Genomic DNA, 22,876 nt, shown 5'->3' with positions numbered 1-22,876 from the left:
CACACGGACACCCACGCACAGTGGGGTCCCCCCCCACCCAACACCCCTGCACAGCAGCCCCCCCGCGATTTGCGGGGTCCCCCTCCGCCGCCACGGCCGGGCCACGGTGGCAACGCCACCACCCCACGGTGCGGTGCAGGGGAAGCCCCTCGGCTCTCGCCGCCGCCGTGCCGTGTGTCGCGCCAAACTCTACGGACAGCCGTGCCTTCCCGCCGCGCGCGCGCGCACACGCGCGTGCACGGGAGCGTGGCCGTCCTCGTACGCGCGCCCGACCGGCCACGCTCGCCCACGCGAGGCCGCGCCGGCCTGGACCGAGGGGTTCCCGGCACCCGGTCCCCGCTGCGGCAGGCCCACGTGCCGGCCGGGCGCCCGCCCGCACATGGCTCTGCAGCAGGGCCGCCGCGCAGGGAGGGCTGCTGGGGCTAAAAATGGAGCAGGGCTCACATGCCAGCGCCACGTGACGCCGCAACCAGCTCGCTGGGATGGAGAGGGCTCCCTGCACCCGAGGAGGAGGAAGAAGAAGAAGAAGAAGAGGAGGAGGAGGAGGAGGAGGAGGGGAGCGCCCGCTCACATGGGCTGGCACAGACGCCAACCGGCCCGGTGCCCCGAAGCCCGTGGCCGCTGTGTCCCCCGTGGGGTTGGGGGCTGCTGGGGGCTGCCCCACATTCCCACCGAGCCGTGTTTTGGGAAGGCCGAATAGGGGGCCACGGAGGCGTGGGAAAGGGGCGCGGGTTCCCCATCATTCGTGCCCAGGGTGGGGGGGGGGTCCGTGAGGCTGAAGGAGCCCCTGTGGCCCCGGCGCTGCCCGTGCCCCCCCTTTCCCTCGGTGGCTCAGGGATCCGGGGCCGTGGTGCTGCAACGAGAACACAAACATCAGCGCGTGAGATTTATGGGGCCGCGGCTGGGAGGGGTGCGGGCGAGGGGGGGGCCAGCGCTGCCGCAGCCCCACCCTGCAGGCAGGGGCCACGGGGGTCCCCCCCACCCACCCCAGCTGCTCCTCGTGTGGGGGTGTCCCAGGCCACCCCATACGGTGAACACACTGGGGTGCCCCCCTCTCCCAGGGCCCCTGCCCCCCCTTCTGCACCCCCATATCCCAGCGTCCTCCTGATCTCTGTGTCCCTGCACCCTCCTGGGGTCCCTGCACCCCCAGATCCTGCACCCCCCTGGGCACCCTGCACCATTCCTGGATCCCCGGGTCCATGCACCCACCCGGCTGCACCCCTAAATCCTGCACCTCCACGGATATGTGCACCCCTGCACCCCCAGATCCTGCCCCGGGGTCCCTGCACCCCCAGATCCGGCTCCTCCCTGCACCCCTGCATCCTGAATCCCCAGACCCTGCACCTCCGGGGGTCTCTGCCCCCTAACCCACGTCTGCCTCATCCCCCGGTGCCGGGGTGCTGTTGGGGTGCCCCTGCCTGCCGTGGGGTGCCCCCGCCTTCCCTCCCCGGGCCAGGCCTGCCTTGTTTACCTGATTTTTTTTCCCTTTCCGCGGGGAGGGGAAAGGCGAGTCCTGGCAGCGCAGAGCTGTCAGCCCCAGCCAAGAGCCGTGGGGACGAGCCAGGGCTGCGCTCTGCTTTTCAGCCGCGGATCTGCTGCTGCATGGCAGGAAAACACCCCAAAACCCCGAGCACCCAGCCCTGCCTGGCACCCCGCAGCGGCACCAGGGCTCCTGCCCTCCCACCCGCTGCCGTCAGCGGGACCCTGTGGGGACAAAAGGGGGGCTCGAGTGTGCGGGACCCCGCAAGCGGGGTGAGACCCCCAGAGCTCTGGTTGCCCCTCCCGCAGCATCACACCTACGGCTGGGGAAACTGAGGCACAGGATGGCACAGGATGGCATCCTGAACCCCACAGGGATCCTGCAGCCCCACAGTGGGTTTGGAGTGCGTCCGAACACGGGTGGGTGCCGAGGCTGCAGTGCTGGGGGGGGTCTGCACCCTGCCAGACCCCCAGTGCCCAGCTTGTACAGGGGGTGACAGGCAGGAAGAAACCCCCGTCCCTGGCAGAGACACCCCCCCTCTTTTCCTGGAAAAGGTACAACAAGGTAAACAACCCAGCCAGCCTGGAGTAAAAATAAATCCCTCTGCACGCAGGCGTTCACCGGCAAGCGGAGCGCACAGTCACGTGGCACAGCCGCACGGCACCGCCGGCAACCCGGGCACCGGGGCACGCGGCCGCCGGCCCTCGCGCCCACTCCCTGGCACCGGGAGACGATTCTTCAGCTGCCTCCTTGTCCCTGGGGAGCAGCGGGGTGCTTGCTGCAGGGGAGGGGGCCGGAGCCAGACCCTCTGGGTGGACGAGGCAGTGGGAGGCCGGGGATGGCAGAGGGGGTGCAGCTTGGGGGGGGGGGGGGGGGCATGGCACGGGAGGGGGCACGGGCACACGCGCCCCCCCGCTGCTGCCAAGCAGGGCTCACCTGGTCCCTGAGCGTGGCGGCACGTGACAATCAGAGAGGGTGGGCTGAGGTGCCCCATCTGTGCCACGGACTGGTTGGCATGGGCACTGCCATGTTGGGGTGCACGGGGACCCGCGGGGAGCCCCCCCCAGGGCACAGGTCCGGTCTCTGGGAGGGTCCTCGGGACAGCTCGGCCACAGGACTGCCGAGGGTCCGGCGCAGGGCGCAGCAGGCACGCGCCCAGCCGTAGCACCCCGCCATCCCGGCGGCTTTGGTGGCCCCGTCGCCCCAGCCTTGCTGCCCACGGATTGTCCCTGGCCGCCACCTCCCGTCCTGCTGCCGGGATGTCCCGGCTGCACCCAGGCTGGGGGCCTTGCTCACAGCACCCTCACACCGACCTGCTGCGCCGGGGTCCCAGCCCCACAGCGGGACCCCATGGTGGGACCCCACAGCGGGACCCCATGATGGGACCCCATGGGATTTATCTCGTCCCTCCCAGCCCCTCAACCATCCTGGGGACCCCCGGGGGAGCTGAGCAGCCAGGTCCGGCCGAGGATCCCTGTACAGGGCCGGCTCCGTGCCGTGTGCCACAGCGCCGTGCGCAGGGTTGTTTTCTGAACCGAGATGAGTGGCTGAGTCACGGCTAATTGCCGCGGCCCAGGAACGTGCCAGGAGGGGAACGAGGCGCCGCATGGGGTTCGTGGCACCTGCACGCTCGGGGCAACCAGGGCACGGCCGAGCATGGTTGCGCCGCTGGGAGCAGGGATGGGGCAGCAAGGGCCCCCCGGCTCTGGGGCCGGCATCTCCCCGGGTCCGCTGGCCCCCATGCCAGCCTGGCGCCACACATCCTTCTGGAAGCTGCCGGGGTTTCTCCCCGCCGGAGGTGCCGGCTGCAGCGTGGCCACGGCACCGCGCAACCGCCCGGTGACTCAGGGCAAGGACAATTCCTGCGGGGTGACGGGGTGTCCCCACCGCCCCAGTGCCGCAGGGTGCTCCGCAAACTGGGAGCAGCCCCAGCACCCAGCAGGTGTCCCTGGGGGCCCGCAGCCAAGGAGCAGCCTCACGCACCCGCCGGCGCTGGCACCAGGGGTTCCTTGGGGCAGAGAGCTCCGGTGTCCCCCCGGGCGCCCCACAGGCTCCCAGCACAGGCAGGGTGCCCGAGGCCTCCCCTCCCGTGGGATTAGCTCCGAGGATTTCCCGGCGCTGGCACATCCGTGCTCTGCACCTTCTCCTGGCTGGGGGCCAGGGCAGCAGCCGGCACGTGGCACCCAGGAGGGTGCTGGCACCCCTGAAACCCTCCCTGCCCAGGGCCATGAGCATCCACAGAGACCCCAGCGCCGCCGTGCTGGGCTGGCCCCAGCACCGCGACCCAAATCTGCTCAGTGGCTCCATCCTGGCACCACGGCACCGGGTACGGCACCTCGCTGCAGCCCCTGCGGCAGCCGGGAGCGGGGCCAAGCTGGGCTGCGGCTGCCAGGCACGTGCCACACCGGGCACCCGCCACGGGCAGCGAGTTGCCCCGGTGGCACTGGGGACAGGCAGGGGCTGGACAGGGGGGGCATGGATGGCAGGGGGGGGGGGGGCGCAGCAGGGAGCTGGCCTTGGCCAGTTGGGCAGGGGTCCGGCTGTGCCGCGCTGTGCTGTGTGCTGGGGCTGTGCCGGGGGCTGGGCCGCTGCTGCGCCGTGCACAGGCATCCCTGGTGCGGGGGGGTCCTGCGGTGCTGGTGTCACACTGCACCTGGGTGTCCCCAGCGCAGGGGACGGTGCCATGTGAGGTGACAGGGACACCTGTGTGTTCCCAGTGCAGGGACCATGCTGTACTGGGTAACATGGGTGCCCAGCTGTCCCCAGGGGACAGTGCCAAGTGCTGCGCCTGGGTCTCCCTGGTGCAGGGGACGGTGCCATGCAAGGTGACAGTGGTTCCAAGTGCTGCACCCGGGTGTCCCCAGCGCAGGGGACGGTGCCGTGGTTGGGCGTTCTCTGTGCGGGGACCATGCTGGGTAGGCTGACAGGTGTCCCCCAGTGTCCCCAGTGCAGGGGACAGTGCTGTACAAGGTGATGGGGGTGCCAAGTGCTGCACCCAGGTGTCCCCAGCACAGGGGACAGTGCCGTGGAGGGTGACGAGGGTGCCAGTGCTGCGCCTGGGTGTCTCCAGCGCAGGGGACAGTGCCGTGCAAGGTGCCAAGGGTGCCAAGTGCTGCACCCAGGTGTCCCCAGCGCAGGGGACAGTGCCATGGAGGGTGCCAAGGGTGCCAAGTGCTGCACCCCGGTGTCCCCGCCGCAGGGGCCGGTGCCGTGCTGGGGTGTTCCCCGTGCGGGCACCACGCAGTGCGGGGTGGCGAGCGTCCCCCCCGCGTCCCCAGCGCCGGTGCCGTGCAGTGCGACAGGAGTGCCAAGTGCTGCACCCCGGTGTCCCCGCCGCAGCGGCCGGTCCCGGTGCCGGTCCGGGTCCCGGTGCCGGTGCCGGTCCCCGCGGGCTGAACAGACGGTCCCGCTGCGGGGGGTCCCCCCCGTCGTGCCCGGGCGGGGGGGGGGGGGGGGGGGTGGGGGTGCTCCCCGTTGTCACGGCGCGGGGCCGGGGCCGCCGGCGGAAAGTGTGTCACTGGGGCACGAGGCTCTCCCCGGGAATCACATGGGGGAGGCGGCGGCGCCGCGTGCGGCCCAGTGCGCAGCCGCGGCCGGTGCCGGGCGGGCGGCGGGGCGGGCGGCGGGCGCACAACAGCCCTTGCCGGGCGGCGGCGCGGCACGGCTCGGCGCGGCTCCCCTCGCCTCGGCTCCCTCGCCCGCCCCCCCAGCCCCCACACCGCCACTACCACCGCCCCCCGCCCCGACACCCCTCCCCGCCTCTTCGGCTGCGGGAGGCTCGGCGGAGCCGGGACGGGCGCTCCCGGGACAACCGCCCCCCCCTCCCCCCGGCCCCGACCCCGCTCCCCGCCCCGAGGATGGCCGCCCCCGAGACCGGCAGCACAGGTCAGTGCCCCGCCGGAGCGACCACCGCCCCCCCGACCCTCTCCCCATCCCTCCCCCCTCCCCGGTTCCGCTTCTCGCCCGCGGGCGTGCGCGCCGGGAGCGTACGGGCACCGGCACCGGGAGCGGTCCCGAGAACCGGACGGGAGTCGGGGTCGGTGCAGCGGGACCGCGGCGAGGGGCTGCGCGCTGAGACCGCGAATCGGCGGGGGCCGGACACCGGGACCCGGGGGGGTGTCCCGCACACCCCGGCGGGCAGGATGCGCACCGGGACCGAATCCCGGAACGGGGCTGCTTCCTACCGGGACCGGGCGGTCCTGCATAGCGGGGTAAGGATCGGGCAGCGGGGCCGGGGCGTCCCCGGGAGGGAGGGATGCGCGTCGCCACCGGGACGGCTCGCACGACCGGGACGACCTGAACGCCGGCACCGGCTCGCTCCGGTCGCCGGGGCGGGAGGGACGGAGACCGGGACCGGGGAGTCCCGAACGCCGGGGTGCGCTGGACACGGAGGGGGGTGTGTGTGTGGGGGGGGGGGGGGGTGAGGCTGTAGGAAGGCTGAAAACCGGGATCGGCGCACCGGGGCCGCCCGAACACCGGGACCGAAGGGGAGAGCGCCGGGACCGGGGCAGCGGGGACCGGGCAGCCCGTGGGCGGCGGAGGCGGAGCCTCGCGTGCCGGGGGGACCCGCGCGGGGACGCGCACCGGGAGGAGCGGGGAGTGTGTGTGGGGGAAACGACACACACGAACGGAGGCGGTGCCCCCCCCCCCCCCCCCCCCCGCCGGCACGTGTCCCCCTCCCCGCCGCTGCCACGTGCGGAGTTTGTTTTCCCCGCAGCCCCGCCCCGCCCCCGCCCATTGGTCGCCTCATGACATCATCTCTGCCCCCCCCTCCTCTCGCCGTGACGTCACACCCGGAAGCGGGGACGCCGCGTTCCACTCGCCCTTTCCAACGCGGGAAGGGGAGGGCGGGGTTGGGGCTGTCTCCGGGGCAACGGGAAAGGGCGGGCCGTCGCGATAGGCCAATGGGATGAGAGGGGGCGGGGCAAAGCGTGAAGGGGCGGGACCGCGGGAGGCCACGTGCGGCTCGAGCACGTGGGGCGGCGGCGTGAGGCCGCCTGAGCTGGCGGGGAGGGGGGGGGGGGGGAAGCTGCGGAGCGGCTGCTTTTGGGGGGGGTCCCCAGGGGGTCGTGGTGCTGCGGGGTCAGGAATGACCCCTCTGTCCTGGTGCAGCCCCTTGGGGGGGGATTCCCTTCCCCAAAGCCCCGGGACCCCCCCAAAGGGGGGGTCCCGGGGCTTTGGGGAAGGGAATCCCCCCCAGTATTTTGGTGTCCCAGCAGCTGAGGGGGGGCCCAGGAGCTGCAGTTTTTTGGGGGGGTGGTGGTATGGGACCTACTGTCCCCAATTCGGTGACCCCCTTCAGAGGTGGCTCGGTGTGGGGGGGTGGCTGGTGGTGGCAGGCTGGCTCCGGCTCGTGGCATCCGTGCCAGCGGCACCGTGTGCGGCGGGAGACACATGGCCCCGGCGATCCCGTGTGTCCCCAACGTCGCCCTCCACGTGTCCCCGACTCAGCCGGAGCCGTGTCCCGGTGCTGCTGCCCCTGCCCTGTGCGTGGTGGTGGGGGGGGGGGGGGGGCAGGGGGGAATGAATGGGGGGGGGAGGCTGTGACCTCTGCCAGGGCTGGCTGTGGGCACAGCACCGGCGCTGGTCCCCACCTTTGTGGATTTCTCCCACGGAGATCCTCCACAGCCTCTGCCCTTTAATGCAGCCCTGCGGTGGGGCTGCATCCCCTCCAGCTGAGGGGGCTGCGCTGTACCCCCCAGCGGTGCCACGCGGGGGGGCTTTGCCGTGGGGTCCTTCTGGATCTGTGGGGCTGGGAGCTGGGCTGTGCCACGGGCACGGGGCCGGAGCCGGTGGCTGTAACTGCCGTGACCTCCCGGTTACAGTTCTGACGGATTCTCGGCCCGCATTCCTCCCACGGACGCTTCCGGGGCGCTGTGCCCGTGTTCCCAGTCGGCACGCACCTGGGCAACCCGGCTGTCCCCGTCCCACGTGGGGCCGGCACTCGTGGCAGCTGGCAGGCACCCTGCCTGACTCAGGGAGGGCGGCACACGTGGGACCACGGTGCAGCAGGATGCCTACGGAGCGGGGATGCATCCGGGGTGCTTCCCTGGGGACCCCCCCACCCACCCCCCCCGGGGCTGCGATCTACTTTTTGAGGTCCCCTCTGGGCCGGGAGAGGCTGAGCCCGGTGCAGCTCGGTGCATGTGTGGCCCTGCTGCTCTGCCCGCAGGCGGCGTGATCAGCTACGTGGGCTCCAGCGGCACCTCGCCCAACCGCACCAGCCCCGTCTCGCTCTGCAGCGACAGCTCCAACGGCAGCTCCCAGTCGGGCTCCCAGCCCTTCCCCACCTACTTTCCCCCGTCACCCACCGGCTCCCTCCAGGACTCCCGCGCCTACGGTGGGGGCTCGCTGGCCCCCCGTGAGGATGGCTCCCCTTCATCCTCCTCCTCCTCCTCCTCCTCCTCCTCATCGTACGGCTCCTCGGTGAACTTCCCCGGCGTGCAGCAGGTCCCCATGGATGAGCGACGCCGCAGCTCGCCCAGCAAAGCCGGCAGCACCGTTACCAGTGAGTGGGGTGGGTGGGGGGGTGGCGGGTGGTCCTCATCCCCATGTCATGGTGGGTACCCTGGGGCCCCGCTCACCCCCGTCCCTCTGCAGAGCTGAACGGGATGGTGCTGCTCTGCAAGGTCTGCGGGGATGTTGCCTCCGGCTTCCACTACGGTGTCCACGCCTGCGAGGGCTGCAAGGTACTGGGGCTGGGGCTGGGGTGGCACAGAGCCCCTGCCGTGCTGGGGGGGGTCCTGAGTGACACCCCCCCCCGCCCCGCAGGGCTTCTTCCGCCGCAGCATCCAGCAGAACATCCAGTACAAGAAGTGCCTCAAGAACGAGAACTGCTCCATCGTCCGCATCAACCGCAACCGCTGCCAGCAGTGCCGCTTCAAGAAGTGCCTGCTGGTCGGCATGTCCCGTGATGGTGAGCTCAGCCCCGGCGGCACCCCAGAACCGGGGACCCCATGTTTGTTTGGTGCTGTACATCCCCTCCGGGGTGCGACCCCCGGTGCCCAGGGCTGCATGTCCCCCTCCCGGGATGGGTCCCCCCCCATGGTCAGGGCTGTATGTCCCCTCCAGCATCGGGTCCCCCTGCCCGCACTGTTGTGCCCCGCGTGCCCCGCGGGACGTGTGCCCCCTTCCACGTCCTCCAGGGATGCGTCCCCTCCAAGCCGGGCCGTAAGGATGCAGCCGCGTTCCCGGCAGCCCCCGGTCCCCCATCGCGCAGGGTTGGGGTGGGGGGGTGTCGGCGTGCCCGGGTTGCCCACTAACGCCGATGTCCCCCTCAGCGGTGCGCTTCGGGCGCATCCCCAAGCGGGAGAAGCAGCGGATGCTGGCGGAGATGCAGAGCGCCATGAGCGGCATGGGCAGCGCCCCACCGGGGATGATGCCCGGTCCCGGCGAGGGTCCAGCGCCGGGTGGGGGCCGTGCGCCGCCCCCCTGTCCCCCGCCGCTCGCCCCCCCCCACCTGCTTCTCCCAGTTCCCCCAGCAGCTGACGCCCCCCCCGCTCGCCCAGCCCCGGGGGGGCCACCGAGGACGTCATCGCGCAGGTGGCCAAGGCCCACAAGGAGATCTTCGTCTACGCGCACGACAAGCTGGGACCCCCCCCCGGCCTGCGAGAACGGCCTCCTGCGCTGGGACGCGCCCCCCGCCTGGGCTCCCGGCCCCCCCGAGCCCCGGCTCTGCCCCCCCGCTTACCCCGAGTCCCCGGCGCGGGGCTGCCCCTGGCCCCGTGGCACCAAGGACGTCCTGCCGGTGAGCGCCCGGGGGCTCCCGCTCCCTCTCCCGGGTATTTTTAGCCGCTAATCGCACTAATCGCCTTGTCCGTGCCGTGGCGGCGGGGCCGGGGGAGCCCCGCGGCGCCGGGCTGAGCCGTGCCGTCGCCCGCAGGCCTGCCCCATGAACAGCCACCTGCCCGGCCGCAGCGGGCGCTCGGTGCAGGAGATCTGGGAGGATTTCTCCCTCAGCTTCACCCCTGCCGTCCGCGAGGTGGTCGAGTTCGCCAAGCACATTCCCGGCTTCCAGGCCCTCTCCCAGCATGACCAGGTCACCCTGCTCAAAGCCGGCACCTTCGAGGTACGTCCCGGGACAGCGAGGGCTTGACGGAGGGCACGGATTGCATGAAGTCCCACGGCACCGCATAGTGCTCCGTGGCCTGGCGCGCTGCCCCATGGCATTGCATGGTGCTCCACGGACAGGCGTGGAGACTAACGGCATCGCTCGGTGCCCCATGGGCTGGCACGGAGCCCCATGGCATGGGCACAGTACCCCAAAAGCACTGCACGGTGCCCCAGAGCATGGCATGGAGTCCCATGCCATTATACGGTGCCTCACGGCATTGCATGGCGCTCCATGGAGAGGCACGGAGCCTAACGGCATCGCACGGTGCCCCGTGGACTGGCGTGGAGCCCCACGGCATGGGCACAGCGCCCCAGAGCGTGGTGTGGAGTCCCGTGCCATTGTGCGATGCCCCACGGCATTGCATGATGCTCCACAGCCTGGCACAGCGCCCATGGACCGGCATAGTGCCCCGTGGCATTGCACGGTGCCCCATAGCATGGAGCTGTGGCACAGAGCACGGCATCGTACGGTGCCCACGGCACGGTAGCCCACAGCGTGGGAGCCACGGCACGGACCGTGGCATTGCATGGTAGCCCACAGCGTTGCAGGATGCCCGCCGGTGCGGCACGGTTAAGCCCGTCCCGCTGACGCCGCGTGTGCCGCAGGTGCTGATGGTTCGCTTCGCCTCGCTGTTCGACGTGAAGGAGCAGACGGTGACGTTCATGAGCCGGACGAAGTACAGCCTGGAGGAGCTGTGGGGCATGGGCATGGGCGACCTGCTCAGCTCCATGTTCGAGTTCAGCGAGAAGCTCAGCGCCCTCGACCTCACCGACGAGGAGCTGGGGCTCTTCACCGCCGTCGTCCTGGTCTCGGCAGGTGGGAGCCGGGGCGATGCGGGGAGGGCGCGTTCGGGTGCAGGGCCGGGGGGGGGGGGGGTGGGTGTCACTGCCCGCCTGGTGACGCCTCGTCCCCGCAGACCGCTCCGGCATGGAGGACACGGCGTCCGTGGAGCAGTTGCAGGAGACGCTGATCCGCGCCCTGCGCGCCCTCGTGCTGAAGACGCACCCGGCGGAGACGTCGCGGTTCACCAAGCTGCTGCTGAAGCTGCCGGACCTGCGCACCCTCAACAACCTCCACTCCGAAAAGCTGCTCTCCTTCCGCATCGATGCCCAGTAGGGCCCCCACGGACCCCAGGGACCCCCCCACGCACCCACCACCCTTGTACATAGCACCGCAGCCGGGGGGGGGATGAGATGACACACGAGCCCCCCCCAAGGGGCAGCACAAACCCCACGGCACCCGCTGGACTCCCGGGGGGCTGCACTCCCCAGGTGGGTGCTGGGATGCCAGCACACCCCCCTCCCCCCACTCCAGTTGGGCATCTGCCCCACAGCTCCGCTGGCAGCGCCAGGGGGGTTCCCCCGCCCCAGCCCCCCCACTCCGGCAGCCAGCGGTGGAAAGCAGAGGCCGGATCCAGCCGAGCTGTGTGGGTGGGTTTGGTTGGGTTTGGTTGGTGGTTTTTTTTTTTTTTTTCATCATATATTTATTACATAAATATATAGTAAAATAGACCAGCAACAATTACCATAAAAATATCTTTCTTTAAAATCCTGACCAAAACACAAAAGGGTTTAAAATCGCACGTCACAGACTGTGATTGTCACGGAGCTCAGCGGCCCCCCCCGTCCCGCGCCCTACATTCAGCGACGCCGGCCGCGGCCCCCGCCGCCACCGCGGCACCATGCATAGTAGGGGGACCCCGCGCCGGGCTGTGCCAAGCCATGCCGGGGCATGCCGAGCCGTGCCGAGCCCGGCTGGGCTCGACGCGGCCCCAAGCAGGGGCAGCTCCGGGAGCCATGAGGTATGTGCTTGGGGGGGACGGGGGACACGGGGACGGGGATGGCCCGGGGGAGGTGGCGGGGGGGGGGGGGGGAGCAGGGGGGCACCGGTTCTGCCCCCCCGGCAAAGCCGGGGCCGACGCTGGACGTGCGATGGCGACGCGAGACGGAGACGAGAAGGAGCGGCGCGGGGGGAGTGCGAGGGCGAGGGCATGCTGGCCAGCGGGGCGGGGGGCCGGGCTGTGCCCCCCCAGGACGAGCCGCCCCAGGGCACCGTGCTGCCGCCCGGGGGGGGCCCCCACCCGGCTACACGGGGGTCACGTTTTGCTGCTTAAGACACATCCCGCGACAGCTCTGCCCTGCCACGCGGGCGGGCAGCGTGCGGCATCTCATGGACCGTGCACGGGAACGCACGGGCATCGCGCGGCCACGGAACGGCCACGGCACCGGCACAACCGCCGCACCGGCGTTGCGCGGCCATCGCGCGGGCGTCGCTCCGGCACGCGTGGCCGTCACGCCGGCGTCGCACGGCACGGGCATCGCCCGGCCGCCGTGCCGTGGGGGCCGCGGCCCCTGCCCGCGGCCCGAAGGCACGTGTTAAGGCCGGCGCTGGACGGCGCGCGCAGGGCAGGGCTCAGCGTGACCGCGGGCGGTGGGGGCCGGTGCTGCCGGTGGCGGGGGGGGGGGAATCCCCAAACCCTGTGCCCCCCCCACAGCGCGGGCGTTAGTGTTTCCCGGCACCAGCTCCTATTGCACAACCCGCGGCCGGTGCCAGTGCAGCCGTGTTTGTTGGGGGCCACACCGGGACCCCCCCCCCCCCACCCCGTGCCGGACACCGGGGGTGAGAGTTTTAAGACATTTTGCACCAAGAGCAAAGCTGGCCTTGTTGCGAGGGGCCGAGGGCACCGTGACACCCCCCCACCCGGCCGTGAGGGCACCCATGGGTGCCACGGCCCTGCCACGCCATGGCCCCACTGCACCCGCCCCCGACCCGGCTGCAGGGGGTCTGGCAGGGTCCCCAGACACGACCCCCGTGGCGGGGGGCCAGGGTGTGGTGGGGAGCCCGGCCTGGCCCCCTGTGCCCAGGGTGGGAGGGGGGAAGTGTCTCGTGTTGGGATTTCTGCTTTTAAACGACCCGTAAAAAGATTTTTTTTTTTTAATTACAAAAATTATATATTTTATATATATTTATATATATATATATATATTAGCTTAGGTGGGCCCCGGCAGGCTGCCTGCCTCGCCGGCCGCCCCCCGGCCCGCGCCCCCCCTCGGCCTCCGCCTGAGGTAAGAAAAAATTCACAAACCTAAATTGGGGGGGAAAAAGGTGATAAAACCATTCCCGGGTGCCCCCGCTGCAGCCCTGCCCCCCGCCGAGCCAGGACCCCTGCCCCCCCCCGGCACCCTGCCGGCCCCCGCCACAGCCTGGCCCCCCCCAGAGCAGGGGGGGCAGTTGGGGGGTGCAGCCCCCCCAAAGTGCTGCTGCCAGGGGGCCGGGGCAGTAGTGCAGTGGGGGCTGTGCGGGGTCCCGGGGGGCACCCGCTGCCCCCCCCCGCCGGCGCCTCTGGGGCCATTGCAACTCCTGACGGACACGACAAATAAACCCACGAGGACGAGGGGAAAAAACAACAGAAAAAGGACAACGGAAAAGGTGGGGGTGTGGGGGGGCGGCCGCAGCGGGTCCCCACGGCCCCCCCCCCGGCGTCCCGCAGCGCCCAGCATCCACTGGCGCTTGGCACAAAATCATCTCCTCTCAGCCCAAAAAAAGACAGAGAAAACCAAAGCCCCGAATCTGGCCCCGAATCTGGGGGGGGACGACATGTGTGCGGGGTGGGGGGGCCACCCCAGCCGGGGCAGATCCAGAGGCCAGTGGGCTGGGGGGGGGGGGTGTCCACTAGCCCTGCGCCCCTATGGGCTGGGGTCCCCCGCACCACCGCTGTGCCCCCCATGCCCCCCACGCCACTATGGGGGGGGGGGGGTTCTTCCCCCCCCCCCCCCCCCTCCCCGGCCCCCACGCCGCTGCCCGGCCAAAAGTGCATGTGGCCGTGGCCCCCCCGGCCGGGGCAGCCTCTCCCTGTGCAGCCCAGAGCCCCCTCCTCTCCTCTCCTCTGCTCTGCTCTTCCTCCTCCTCCTCCTCCTCCTCTCCTCTCCTTCCAAAGTGCAGTTAGTTTAATATTTTAGCCTCTCAGGGAGGGAAATAAATGCTTAAAAAATAATAATCTAAGAAGAGAAGGACAATAAAGGAAACGCTCGACCATCGGGGCCCTTCCCTGTGCAAACAAACAAAATTCGTCAAGTCCTGGGGCGCGGGGGGGCGGCGGGGGGTGGCAGCCGTGGGGGGCACGGTGGGACCCCCACCCTGGGCGCAGCATCCCCCCGCCCTCACCCCTGGGAGGAGGGGGGCAGGGATAAGAAAAATTTGGGGGGCGAAGGGGGGGGGGGGGGCGGAGCGGGAGTGGGGGGGGCACGGGGGGGGGGAAAGGGGGTGGCAGCCCTACACCTCCTGGTCCTCGAAGACCTCGAGGAAGAGGGGGGGGAAGAGCTCGGTGGGACACTCCACCTTCATGTGCAGGAAGCGGCTGGCGTGGCAGGCGCCGATCATCCGCAGATCCGTCACCTTCATCAGCAGCTTGGGCCAGAAGTGGGGAATGTTGTGTTTGCGGTAGTTGATGTAGTGCTCGAAGGCCAGCAGGTACGTCTCCTGGCACTTCTCGATCTTCTCCACGCAGATCAGCCCCGTCCGGTCTGCGGGCACAGGGAGGCGGGCGTCCAGGGAGGGGGTTCGTCCTCCCGCAAGGCTGCATGCCCCATGTACCCCCCCCACCTTGGTGTTGGGGTGCCCGCCCCGTAAACACCCTTCAGCCTGGCGCGGCTCCCTAGGACATCGAGGTGCTCACCCCACGCGCCTCCTGCTGCTGGGTGCTGGGGATTGGGGTGCTCACCCCTTGCATCCCCAGCTGCAGCACTAGGCATTGGGGTGCCCACCCCTTGCACCCCCAGGCTGCACCATTAGGGATTAGGGTGCTCAACCCTTGCACCCCCCGGCTGCAGCACTAGGGATTGGGGTGCCCACCCCTTGCACCCCCCGGCTGCAGCACTAGGGATTGGGGTGCCCACCCCTTGCACCCCCAGGCTGCACCTTTAGGGATTAGGGTGCTCAACCCTTGCACCCCCCAGCTGCAGCACTAGGGATTGGGGTGCCCACCCCTTGCACCCCCTGGCTGCAGCACTAGGGATTGGGGTGCCCACCCCTTGCACCCCCAGGCTGCACCTTTAGGGATTAGGGTGCTCAACCCTTGCACCCCCCAGCTGCAGCACTAGGGATTGGGGTGCCCACCCCTTCCACCCCCCAGCTGCTGTGACACTGGGGATTAGGGTGCCCCCCCCTTGCACACCTTCCAGCCTGGCACAGCTCCCCAGTGCTCTGGGCATTAGGTTACTCACCCCATATCCCCCCCCCCGCCCCCCCCCCCCCCCACTCCATAGAGCCTGGCACGGCTCCCCAGGGCGCTGGGAATTAGGGTGCTCACCCCACTTTCCTCCAGCACAGCCTGGCAAAGCTCCCCAGGGGCGTTTGGGTGCCCATCCCATGCACCCCCAGCTCCCAGGGCAGCGGGCATTTCAGTGCCCACCCTGGGAGCTCCCAGCCGTGCCCACCACCAAAGACTCACAGCATCAAGGTGCCCAACCCCGATGCACCCCAGGGCACTGGGCTGCCCACCCCATATGCCCCCCCAAAGCCAGCGGGGCACAGTTTCCCCAGGGTGCCCACTCCAGGATGCTGGGGGCTCTGGGCAGCAGTGTGCCCACCTCTTGCATCCCTAAGATGCTGGGGGCTTCGGGCATCAGGGTGCCCACCCAACACACCTCTAGGACATTGGGGGCTCCAGGCATTGGGGTGCCCACCCCATTCCCCCCCTCACCAGCCCCGGGGGCCGACGCCGATGCCGCTACCTGAGGACATGAGCAGCACGGCCTGGAGCAGGGCCACCTCGGTGTCGTCCAGGTTGAAGGCAGAGAGGGACTTGCCCAGGTCGAAGATGGCATCGGAGACGACGCCGAGGCCGCCGTTCTTGAGCTGCTCCCGCTTGACGGCCATCTCCCCGCTGAGCGTCAGCGTCTCGCTCTCGGGGTCGTAGCGCACGGCCGCCCGCAGCGACATGATCTCCATGCAGCAGCCCTTCAGCAGGATGATCTGGTCTTCGCAAGGCAGCTGGGGGGGGGGAGAGACGGCGTTAGCGGTGGTGGGGGGGGGGGCGGTGGTGGAATTGTTGCAGCCCCGGCCCCAGCGCCCCCCCACACCGGTCCCCCCTTTACCTCCGAAAACATGGGTAGTTTTTTGGCAAAGTCGACCACGCGGGTGATGGCCGGGGTGATGATTTTTGTAAACTCGCTGAATGCCTCCAGGTCGACTTTGTCCCCATCGGGCATGGAGGCCATGGGTGACTGGCCGATGTCCTCGGGCTGTGGGGACAGATGGTGGGGTTGGGGGGTGCGGTGTGACCTTGTGTGTCTGTCCCCCTGCCCAGGACCCCCATTGTGGCGGGGGAAACCGAGGCAGAGCTGGGTGCAGGGCAGCAGCCAGGAGAGGGAGCTGTGTGCCAGCGCCGGGGCCAGGGCCAGGGCCACCCCTGCAGGGCACAGCTGTCCCCTTCGGTCACCGCTCACCCCTTAACCCTTCTGGGGGTGACGAGCTCAAGGACACCGGGCGACATCCCAAACCCCCGGCTCTGACCGCCCCCCCCCCCCCCCCGGTGCAGGGGCACCCTGAGCACTGCCTGCCATGCGTGCACCGAGCGTGCAGGGGCTCAGCTGAGACAGGCCAGGGAGGGGGTCCGGGGCGGTGGCGGCTTCCCCCCATGCCCCATGCCCTCACCAGGAATTTCCGCTTCTGCTTCCAGTGGCTGCCCTGGGCGTTGGTGCTGCGGTGGGCCTCCGTCACCACGTGGATCAGCTCCCACTCCTCCGCACTGGGGTTGGGGCGATGCTGCAGCGACTTGATCATCTCCTCCTTCCGCCGCCGCTCCCGGTTCTCCTCGATCAGCTTCCGCTTCGCTACCCGCTTCGAGTCATCCAGCACCACTGCCGGGAGCCCCCCCCCGTCAGCTGGCACCCCCCAGACCCCCGCCTCGTTGTGCTGTGCATCCTGACCCCGCGGCTGCAGCGTGGCCCCCCCCATGCCCGGCACCCCAACCTGCTCCTGCAGCTGCACCAAGCACCCCGCCCCACGGCGCTGCTGGCCGTGCCAGGACCCCAACCCATCCCCACCGCACCGGCGGGTGCCCCCCCCCCAGCACTCACGGTCCATGGCCATGCCCACGGAGATGCACTTCTTGAAGCGGCAGAGCTGGCACTGGTTGCGGGTGATCTTGTCGATGACGCAGCAGCCATCGTACTTGCAGGAGTAGGTGGGGTGCAGGTTCTTCTGGATGGTCCGACGGAAAAAGCCCTGGGGACAGCGGGGTGGGATACGATGGGGTGAGCCCCGGTCAGCCCCCCTGCCCACCCCCTGCCCACCCACCCCCCGCCCTCTCACCTTGCAGCCCTCGCAGGTGATGCAGCGGTAGTGGTAGCCGGTGGCTTTATCCCCGCACACCACGCACTGTTCATCTTTGTCCAGGTAACTAGGGATGTACCCTGAGGGGCACCGCGCGTCAGGGACCCCCGGCACGCCCCGCTGCCGTGACCCCCCCAACCCGTGCCTCAGTTTCCCCCTGTGGCAGCATCTGCCCCCGGCCCCGCCACCGCCCCCCACCCTGCTGCGGGCAGCCCCAGCACCGGAAGGGTTAAAAGCTGAGGGGGTGGCTGGGGGGGAGCTGCCTGAGCCCCCCGCAGCAATAAAGCTCCCATTATCTGGCTCCCCAGCCGGCTGCGGGGGGGTGTCCCCGTTCCCCCGGCACACAATGGCCCACTGTCCCCGCTATTGTCCGGGATCCCCCAGCCTGGCAGCCCCGGGGACCAGCCCCCCCAACACCGCCCCCCCCCCCCCCCCCCATCACCAGCCTCACGGGGAAACTGAGGCACGGAGCACCCACCATGAATGGGCAGCATCCCCGGCACCCCGGCATCCCCCCGTCCCCCCGGGATGGAGCGAACCCAGGCGTGGGGGCCCCGAGAGCCCACCCTGGCGCACTGTGGGTGCCAGATGTGGGGGGACCCGGGGTCCTTCGCCCCCCACCCAGAGCAGGGAGGGGTGCTGGGGGGGGGGGATGGGCTGGGAGCCGGACGCCTGGGTCCCTCCAGCGGCCCCTCCTCCCGCCCGGCAGGATCCCGTCGGCGCCGGCCGCTCCCCGCTGGGGAATGGGGCAGGGCTGGGGGGGGCAGCGCCCGGCCGGGCCCCCCTTATCTCCCACCCCAGGGTGCTGCTGGTCCCGATAGCACCGCCCCGGCCCGACCCGCGGCCACGGGGTGCGGGAGGGGAACGGGCACCCCACGGGGACACGGGGTGCTCGGGGTCCCGGTGGGGTGCTGGGGACCCTGTGGGACCCGGCAGGGATGTGGGGTGCTGGGGTGGGGGGCAGGAGAATGGGGTTCCCGGGGGACCCTGGGGTGCCCGGCAGGGACGTGGGGTGCCCGTGGGATGCAGGCAAGATGCGTGGTGCCTGCGGAACTCTGTGAGGACGTGGGGTGTCCAGCAGAAACGTGGGGTGCCCGTGGGACCCTGCAAGGATGTGGGGTGCTGGGGGGGGGGGGGGGAAGTGGCCAGGGGAGTGGGGTGGCCAGGGGACCCTGGGGGACCCAACAGGGATGTGGGGTTCCCGGGGCACCCTGGGGTGCCCGGCAGATCGCATGGTGCCTGTGGAACCCCGTGAGGACGTGGGGTGCCCAGGGGACCCCAGGGGTGCCCAGCAGGGACATGGAGTGCCCGGGGGGGACCCAGTGGGACCCAGCAGGGATGTGGGGTGCTGAGGGGGGGGCCAGGAGAATGGGTTGTCTGGGGCACCCTGGGGGACCCAGCAGGGACGTGGCGTTCCCGGGGAACCCTGGGGTGCCCGGCAGGGACGCGGGGTGCCGGTGGGATGCAGGCAGGACGCGTGGTGCCCACGGAACCCGGTGGGGGTGCCCGGCAGTGCCGGGGGGGGGGCGGGGGGAGCCCGTACCTGACATGCTGCTCTTCACCAAACATTGGCTGCTCTTTCTTTTGCGCTTGCCATCCAGCCACCTGTGGGAGGGGGCCGGGCTGGGACCGAACCCCCCGGCCCCCCTCCCCCCCCCCACCCCGCACCCCGGTCCCCCACCCACAGCTGGGAGGCGGTGGGCACCCCTCACCCGGGGGTCCCGGGAGGGGGGGCAGGGGCGATGCCACGTGTGGGGTCACGGCACTGGGGTGCCAGGACACGGACCCACGGGTGTGTGTGTGTGGGGGGGGTGGGTGGGACACGGGACACGACACCCCTGGGGACCCCCGACCCAGGACACGGCATCGCCCGGGGGGGGCTGAGCCGGGGCTGGGTCGGGGGGGGGGGGGGACACATGGGGGGGGAAGGGGGAGAGGGAAGGGGGGAAGGGAAGGGAAAGGGTGTCTGGTGGGGGAGGGGAAGGGAAGGGGGTGGGGGAGGGGCAGGGAAGGGCTGGGGGAGGGGAGGGTGGGGGAGGGGCTCATTTACAGTCAAAGACAAAATGTCCTTTTGGCTCAGCGGGGAAGTGACATCAGAGGGGCTCAGCCAATGGCGGGCGGCGGGGGTCCGCGCCTCGCCCGCACGGCACCGGCCCATTGGCGGAGCCGCCTGGCACGGCCGGGCCGGGGGGGGGGGGGTCCGACGCCACGGGGATGGGCACCTGCGGGTCGGGCTGGGGAAGGGGGGGGGGGGGGGTCCCGCACCCAGGGGAGACCCCTCAGCTCCCACCCACCCACCCCCACCCCCACCCCGGGGTCCGGCGCGGGGGGGTCCCGGGTTCCAGCCCAAGGTGACCCCGGGGCTGGCTCCCCCCGGGGCACGTGAGAGCGGGTGGCCCTCCCGAAATAGCCCCGGGACAGGGTGGCCCGAGGGGCCCCGGCCGGGGAAGGGAGCGGCTGGGAGAGGTCCCCGCGGGGGCACGGGCACGAGTGGGGGACGACAGACGGGCATGGGCACGCGTGGGGGACACCCGGGGCACAAGGGGGGAACGCGGGGAACGGGGACACACGGGACACACAGGGGCACGGGGACACCTGGGAGGTGGGGACGCACGGGGACGCGTGGGGCACGGGGACGCGTGGGACACCTGGGACATGGGGACGCACGGGGACGCGTGGCGCACGGACACCTACACGGCCACGCGGGGCACGGGGACACGCGGGGCACGGGGACACGCGGGGCACCTGGGACATGGGGACGCGTGGGGCATGGACACCTACAGGGCCACGCGGGGACGCCCGGGGACATGTCGGGCACGGGGACACGCTGGGCACGGGGACACTTGGGGACAAGCGAGGATGCGCAGGGCACGGGGCCACGCAGGGCACAGACGTGGACGCGGCCACGCAGGGACGCACGGGGAGCGGGACGCAGGGCATCGGCGCGCGCAGGGCGCGGGGACACGAGGGACAACGCGACGAGGGGGCTGCGGCAGCAGCGCCGGCAGGGGCACGGGGCGGGGGCTCACCGGGTGTCCTCTGGCTCCGACAGCGGGTCCAGGGTGCTGGGCTTCTGTTCCATTCACCGCAATTCCATCAAGGAGCGCTCAGCACCGACCGAGTGGGCTCCGCCACCGGTGCCACGCGCGGGGGGGCCACGGCGGGGGGCTACGACGCGCGCCCCATGGCGCCCGCTTCAGTGCTCAGCTCCACGCAGCATCCCTGGCCGGACCCTGCCGAGACAAAACCGTGGCTGAAGCCGGACCCCCGGTGAGGGGGGGCCGAGGGCTGCAGACCTGGGCGGCCCCCCTGGGAGCTCGCACCGCAACGTGGGGCTGGGTGAGAGCGCGCGAGGGCTGCGGGAACACGTGGAGCGTGCGAGAGCGTGCAGGAGCGAGCAGAGCTGGGTTGAGAGCGTGAAGGGTGTGCAAGGCCGTGCGGAGCGTGCGACGGCGCGCAGAGCGCGCAGGGCTGGGCGAGAGCACGAGGGACGTGCAAGAACACGTGGAGGGAGCCAGGCCCTGCAGGGTGCGTGCAACGGCACGCGGGGCTGGGCGAGAGCGTGCGGGGTGCGCGACGGCGTGCACGGGTGTGCAAGAGCGTGCACGGGGGTGCGAGGCTGCGCGAGACCGTGCAGGGCGTGTGAGCGTGCCCAGGTGCGCGAGAGCGTGCACGGGTGGGTGTGCAAGAGCGTGCGTGGGTGTGCAGGGCTGTGCGAGCGGGCGGGGAAGGACAGGCACACGCAAGGGTGACAGGGCTGGGGGGGCCCCCCCCAAGCGGTGGGGGGAGCCTTGGGGGCGGCCCCCCCAGACGCTGCGCCAGGGGCCCAGGCTGAGCCCCGATGCATTCGCCACATGCGTGCCCCCCCCTCCCCCGGGGGGGGGGGGAGACTTACGGGGTAGGGGGCGCCGGGGGGGGCCGTGGGGGGGGCCTGGGCGATCCTTCCTCTGCGAGCTCTCCTGCGGCAAAGACACGGCACCGTGGGGCCGGGGCGTGGGCAGCACCGGGGGCACCCCCTGCCCCCCCCCCCCGCTGCAAACCCCCGTGATGGGGAAACCAAAGCAGGACCCCGGCAGACACACCACCCCCCCCCCCCAGATTCCACGTCCCCATGGGTGCCCAGCACCCACCCTGCAACACCCGCAGCACCCCAGCGGGACCGGGGGGGGCCCGCCTGCAAGCACCCCCCGTGAACCGCCGTTGACCCTCTCCGGCACAGGGGTGCGTGGGGGTGCGGGGGGCCCCCAGGCCGCGCCGGGGGGGGGCGTGGGGCTGTGCCGGGCGCTGTGCCCGGCCCTCGGGCTCCTCCGCTCCGTGCGGGGACAGGCAGAAAGTAGGTCACGTTTGTCTTGGCCGCGGCAGAAATTCCTCCGGCGGATTTAAAACGCAGCGGCCGGGGCTCGGCTGCGCCCGGCCATCCCCCCACACACACACACCCCCCCCCCGCCCCGGCACCCCCACGCCGTGGGGTGCCCCGGTCCGGCCCCCTGGCCCCCCTCCAGCTGGGGATGCCCGGGCAGCATCGGGATGGGGGCGAGGGATGCTGCACCCACGGGCGCACTTCGACACCCCACCCATGGGTGCGTGCGACGCACGGGGCGGGGTTCGCACGAGGGGTCTCCGTGGACCCCCAGGCACGTGCCCCGGGGTGGGGGTCCATCGCCCGTCCCTGCCTCTGCGGGGAAACCGAGGCACCGCAGGGCACCCCACCAACCCTCCGGTCCTCTCCCCGCCTCGGGGAGCTCGGGGGGGGCCGGGGCTCCTCACCACAGCTCCAGGCCAGGCTTTGGGGCCGGCCGCCAGCAGTACCTATAGAGCTGGGGCGGCGCGGCCGGGGGCTGCAGCAAATGTTTGTTCCATATGGGAATGGCGCGCGCGGAGACTTCCAAGTATAGGCACTGGCAGCGCGCCAGGGCTGTGCGGCCCCGCCGGGCACCGGCCCCCCCGCCGCCCCCCACCCCCCCTTCCCCCGGGACCCCGCGTGCCAGCAGAGCCCCGACCCCGCTCGGTGCACGTGTGAGGCCGGGGCGCATCGCCACCATGGCGAAGCTGGCACGGGCCGGGACGCAGGGCGCTCCAAAACACGGCGACGCAGTGAGCTCGGCCGCCGCTGCCTCAGTTTCCCCGCCGGGGCGGCCTGGCCGGCGAGCGGTATCGAATTAGAGGGGCTTAGGGTAAAGCCAGGGCTGAGCGCCGCTAAGTCGGGGCTCGCCCGCGCCAGCGAGCGTCCCCGTCGGCCCCCGCCGACACCCCCGGGGATCGCCGGCACCCAGCGCCCGGCCGAGCCCGCGATGGTGCTCCAGGAACCGGCGCTCGAGGAATCCTGGGCGCGCTGGGGCGGCCCAGACAGACAGACAGACAGACACGGGAGGCGGCTCTCCTCCTCCTGCGGGACACGTGCGATGAGCGCAGTCGGGTCTCAGTCCCCCGCACTGCTCCCCGTGCCAGGCGGCACCCCGACCTGCGCCTCCCCAACCAGGTGCGGGGCTGGGTGGGAGCAGGGAGGCAGCCGGCGGGGGCCCCCACCCTGCACCCCCCCCAGCCCCAGCCCCACGCCCAGGGGAGCGTTTCTGCTGAGTCGGGTGGTTGCAGGCGACGGAAAACAACCTGGGGGCAAAGTCCAGGGCTGGGCCGCCGGCGGGAGCCACCTCACCCCGCGGGGGGCACCCAGCACCCCGCTCCCCAGGGACGCCACCCCCGGGGACCCCCCTGGGACGGGGACCACAGCCTGGGGGACAGCCCTCCACAAAGGCACCGGCCGCCTCCATGCAGCCAGACACCGGGGCCGGGTACTGGGGAGGCCCCGCGGGGACACCCGTCGGTGTCCCTGCCCCCCCAGGACAGATGGACTCCGGGGGTCCCGGGAGCCCCCTCCCCCCGCCCAGCTGCCAGCTGGGTCAGGGAGGTGAGGGCCTAAGCGCTTTAGCCAGGGTGCCAATTAGCGTGAT

General features: G+C 71.4%; 2 protein-coding genes across 2 annotated transcripts; one reads left to right on the top strand and one right to left on the bottom strand.

The window, feature by feature from the left end:
- Positions 1 to 5,110: 5,110 nt before the first annotated feature.
- On the top strand, positions 5,111 to 11,111 carry NR1D1 (nuclear receptor subfamily 1 group D member 1). Its single transcript, XM_049800587.1, is given in 10 exon segments — positions 5,111 to 5,365; positions 7,653 to 7,988; positions 8,081 to 8,169; positions 8,252 to 8,396; positions 8,761 to 8,927; positions 8,929 to 8,970; positions 8,972 to 9,112; positions 9,114 to 9,548; positions 10,199 to 10,409; positions 10,510 to 11,111. Coding segments are annotated over 10 exon segments (1,794 nt in total). The 5' UTR covers positions 5,111 to 5,337; the 3' UTR covers positions 10,710 to 11,111.
- A 768-nt stretch (positions 11,112 to 11,879) lies between these two features.
- On the bottom strand, positions 11,880 to 20,155 carry THRA (thyroid hormone receptor alpha). The gene is made up of 8 exons (XM_049800598.1): positions 19,958 to 20,155; positions 18,472 to 18,533; positions 16,908 to 17,008; positions 16,673 to 16,820; positions 16,248 to 16,453; positions 15,689 to 15,835; positions 15,326 to 15,584; positions 11,880 to 14,116 (listed from the first exon to the last, which is right to left on the bottom strand). Exons 1-8 carry the CDS (start codon positions 20,008 to 20,010, stop codon positions 13,866 to 13,868), a joined length of 1,227 nt encoding a protein of 408 aa, XP_049656555.1. The 5' UTR covers positions 20,011 to 20,155; the 3' UTR covers positions 11,880 to 13,865.
- Between the last annotated feature and the right edge of the window lie 2,721 nt (positions 20,156 to 22,876).

This window comes from Accipiter gentilis, chromosome 5 (assembly GCF_929443795.1).
Source record: "Accipiter gentilis chromosome 5, bAccGen1.1, whole genome shotgun sequence".
In the NCBI taxonomy this organism is placed as follows: Eukaryota; Metazoa; Chordata; class Aves; order Accipitriformes; family Accipitridae; genus Astur; species Astur gentilis.
Note: the sequence above shows the minus strand (reverse complement) of the source record. Positions and strands in the feature narration are given on the sequence as shown.

Coding starts and splice junctions, on each gene's coding strand:
- THRA (XM_049800598.1), bottom strand. CDS start 20,010: ATGGAACAGAAGCCCAGCACCCTGGACCCGCTGTCGGAGCCAGAGGAC. Junction 16,454..16,672: donor CGTGGGCATGGCCATGGACC/GTGAGTGCTGGG, acceptor GGCTCCCGGCAG/TGGTGCTGGATGACTCGAAG. Junction 14,117..15,325: donor CGTGCTGCTCATGTCCTCAG/GTAGCGGCATCG, acceptor CTGTGCCCGCAG/ACCGGACGGGGCTGATCTGC.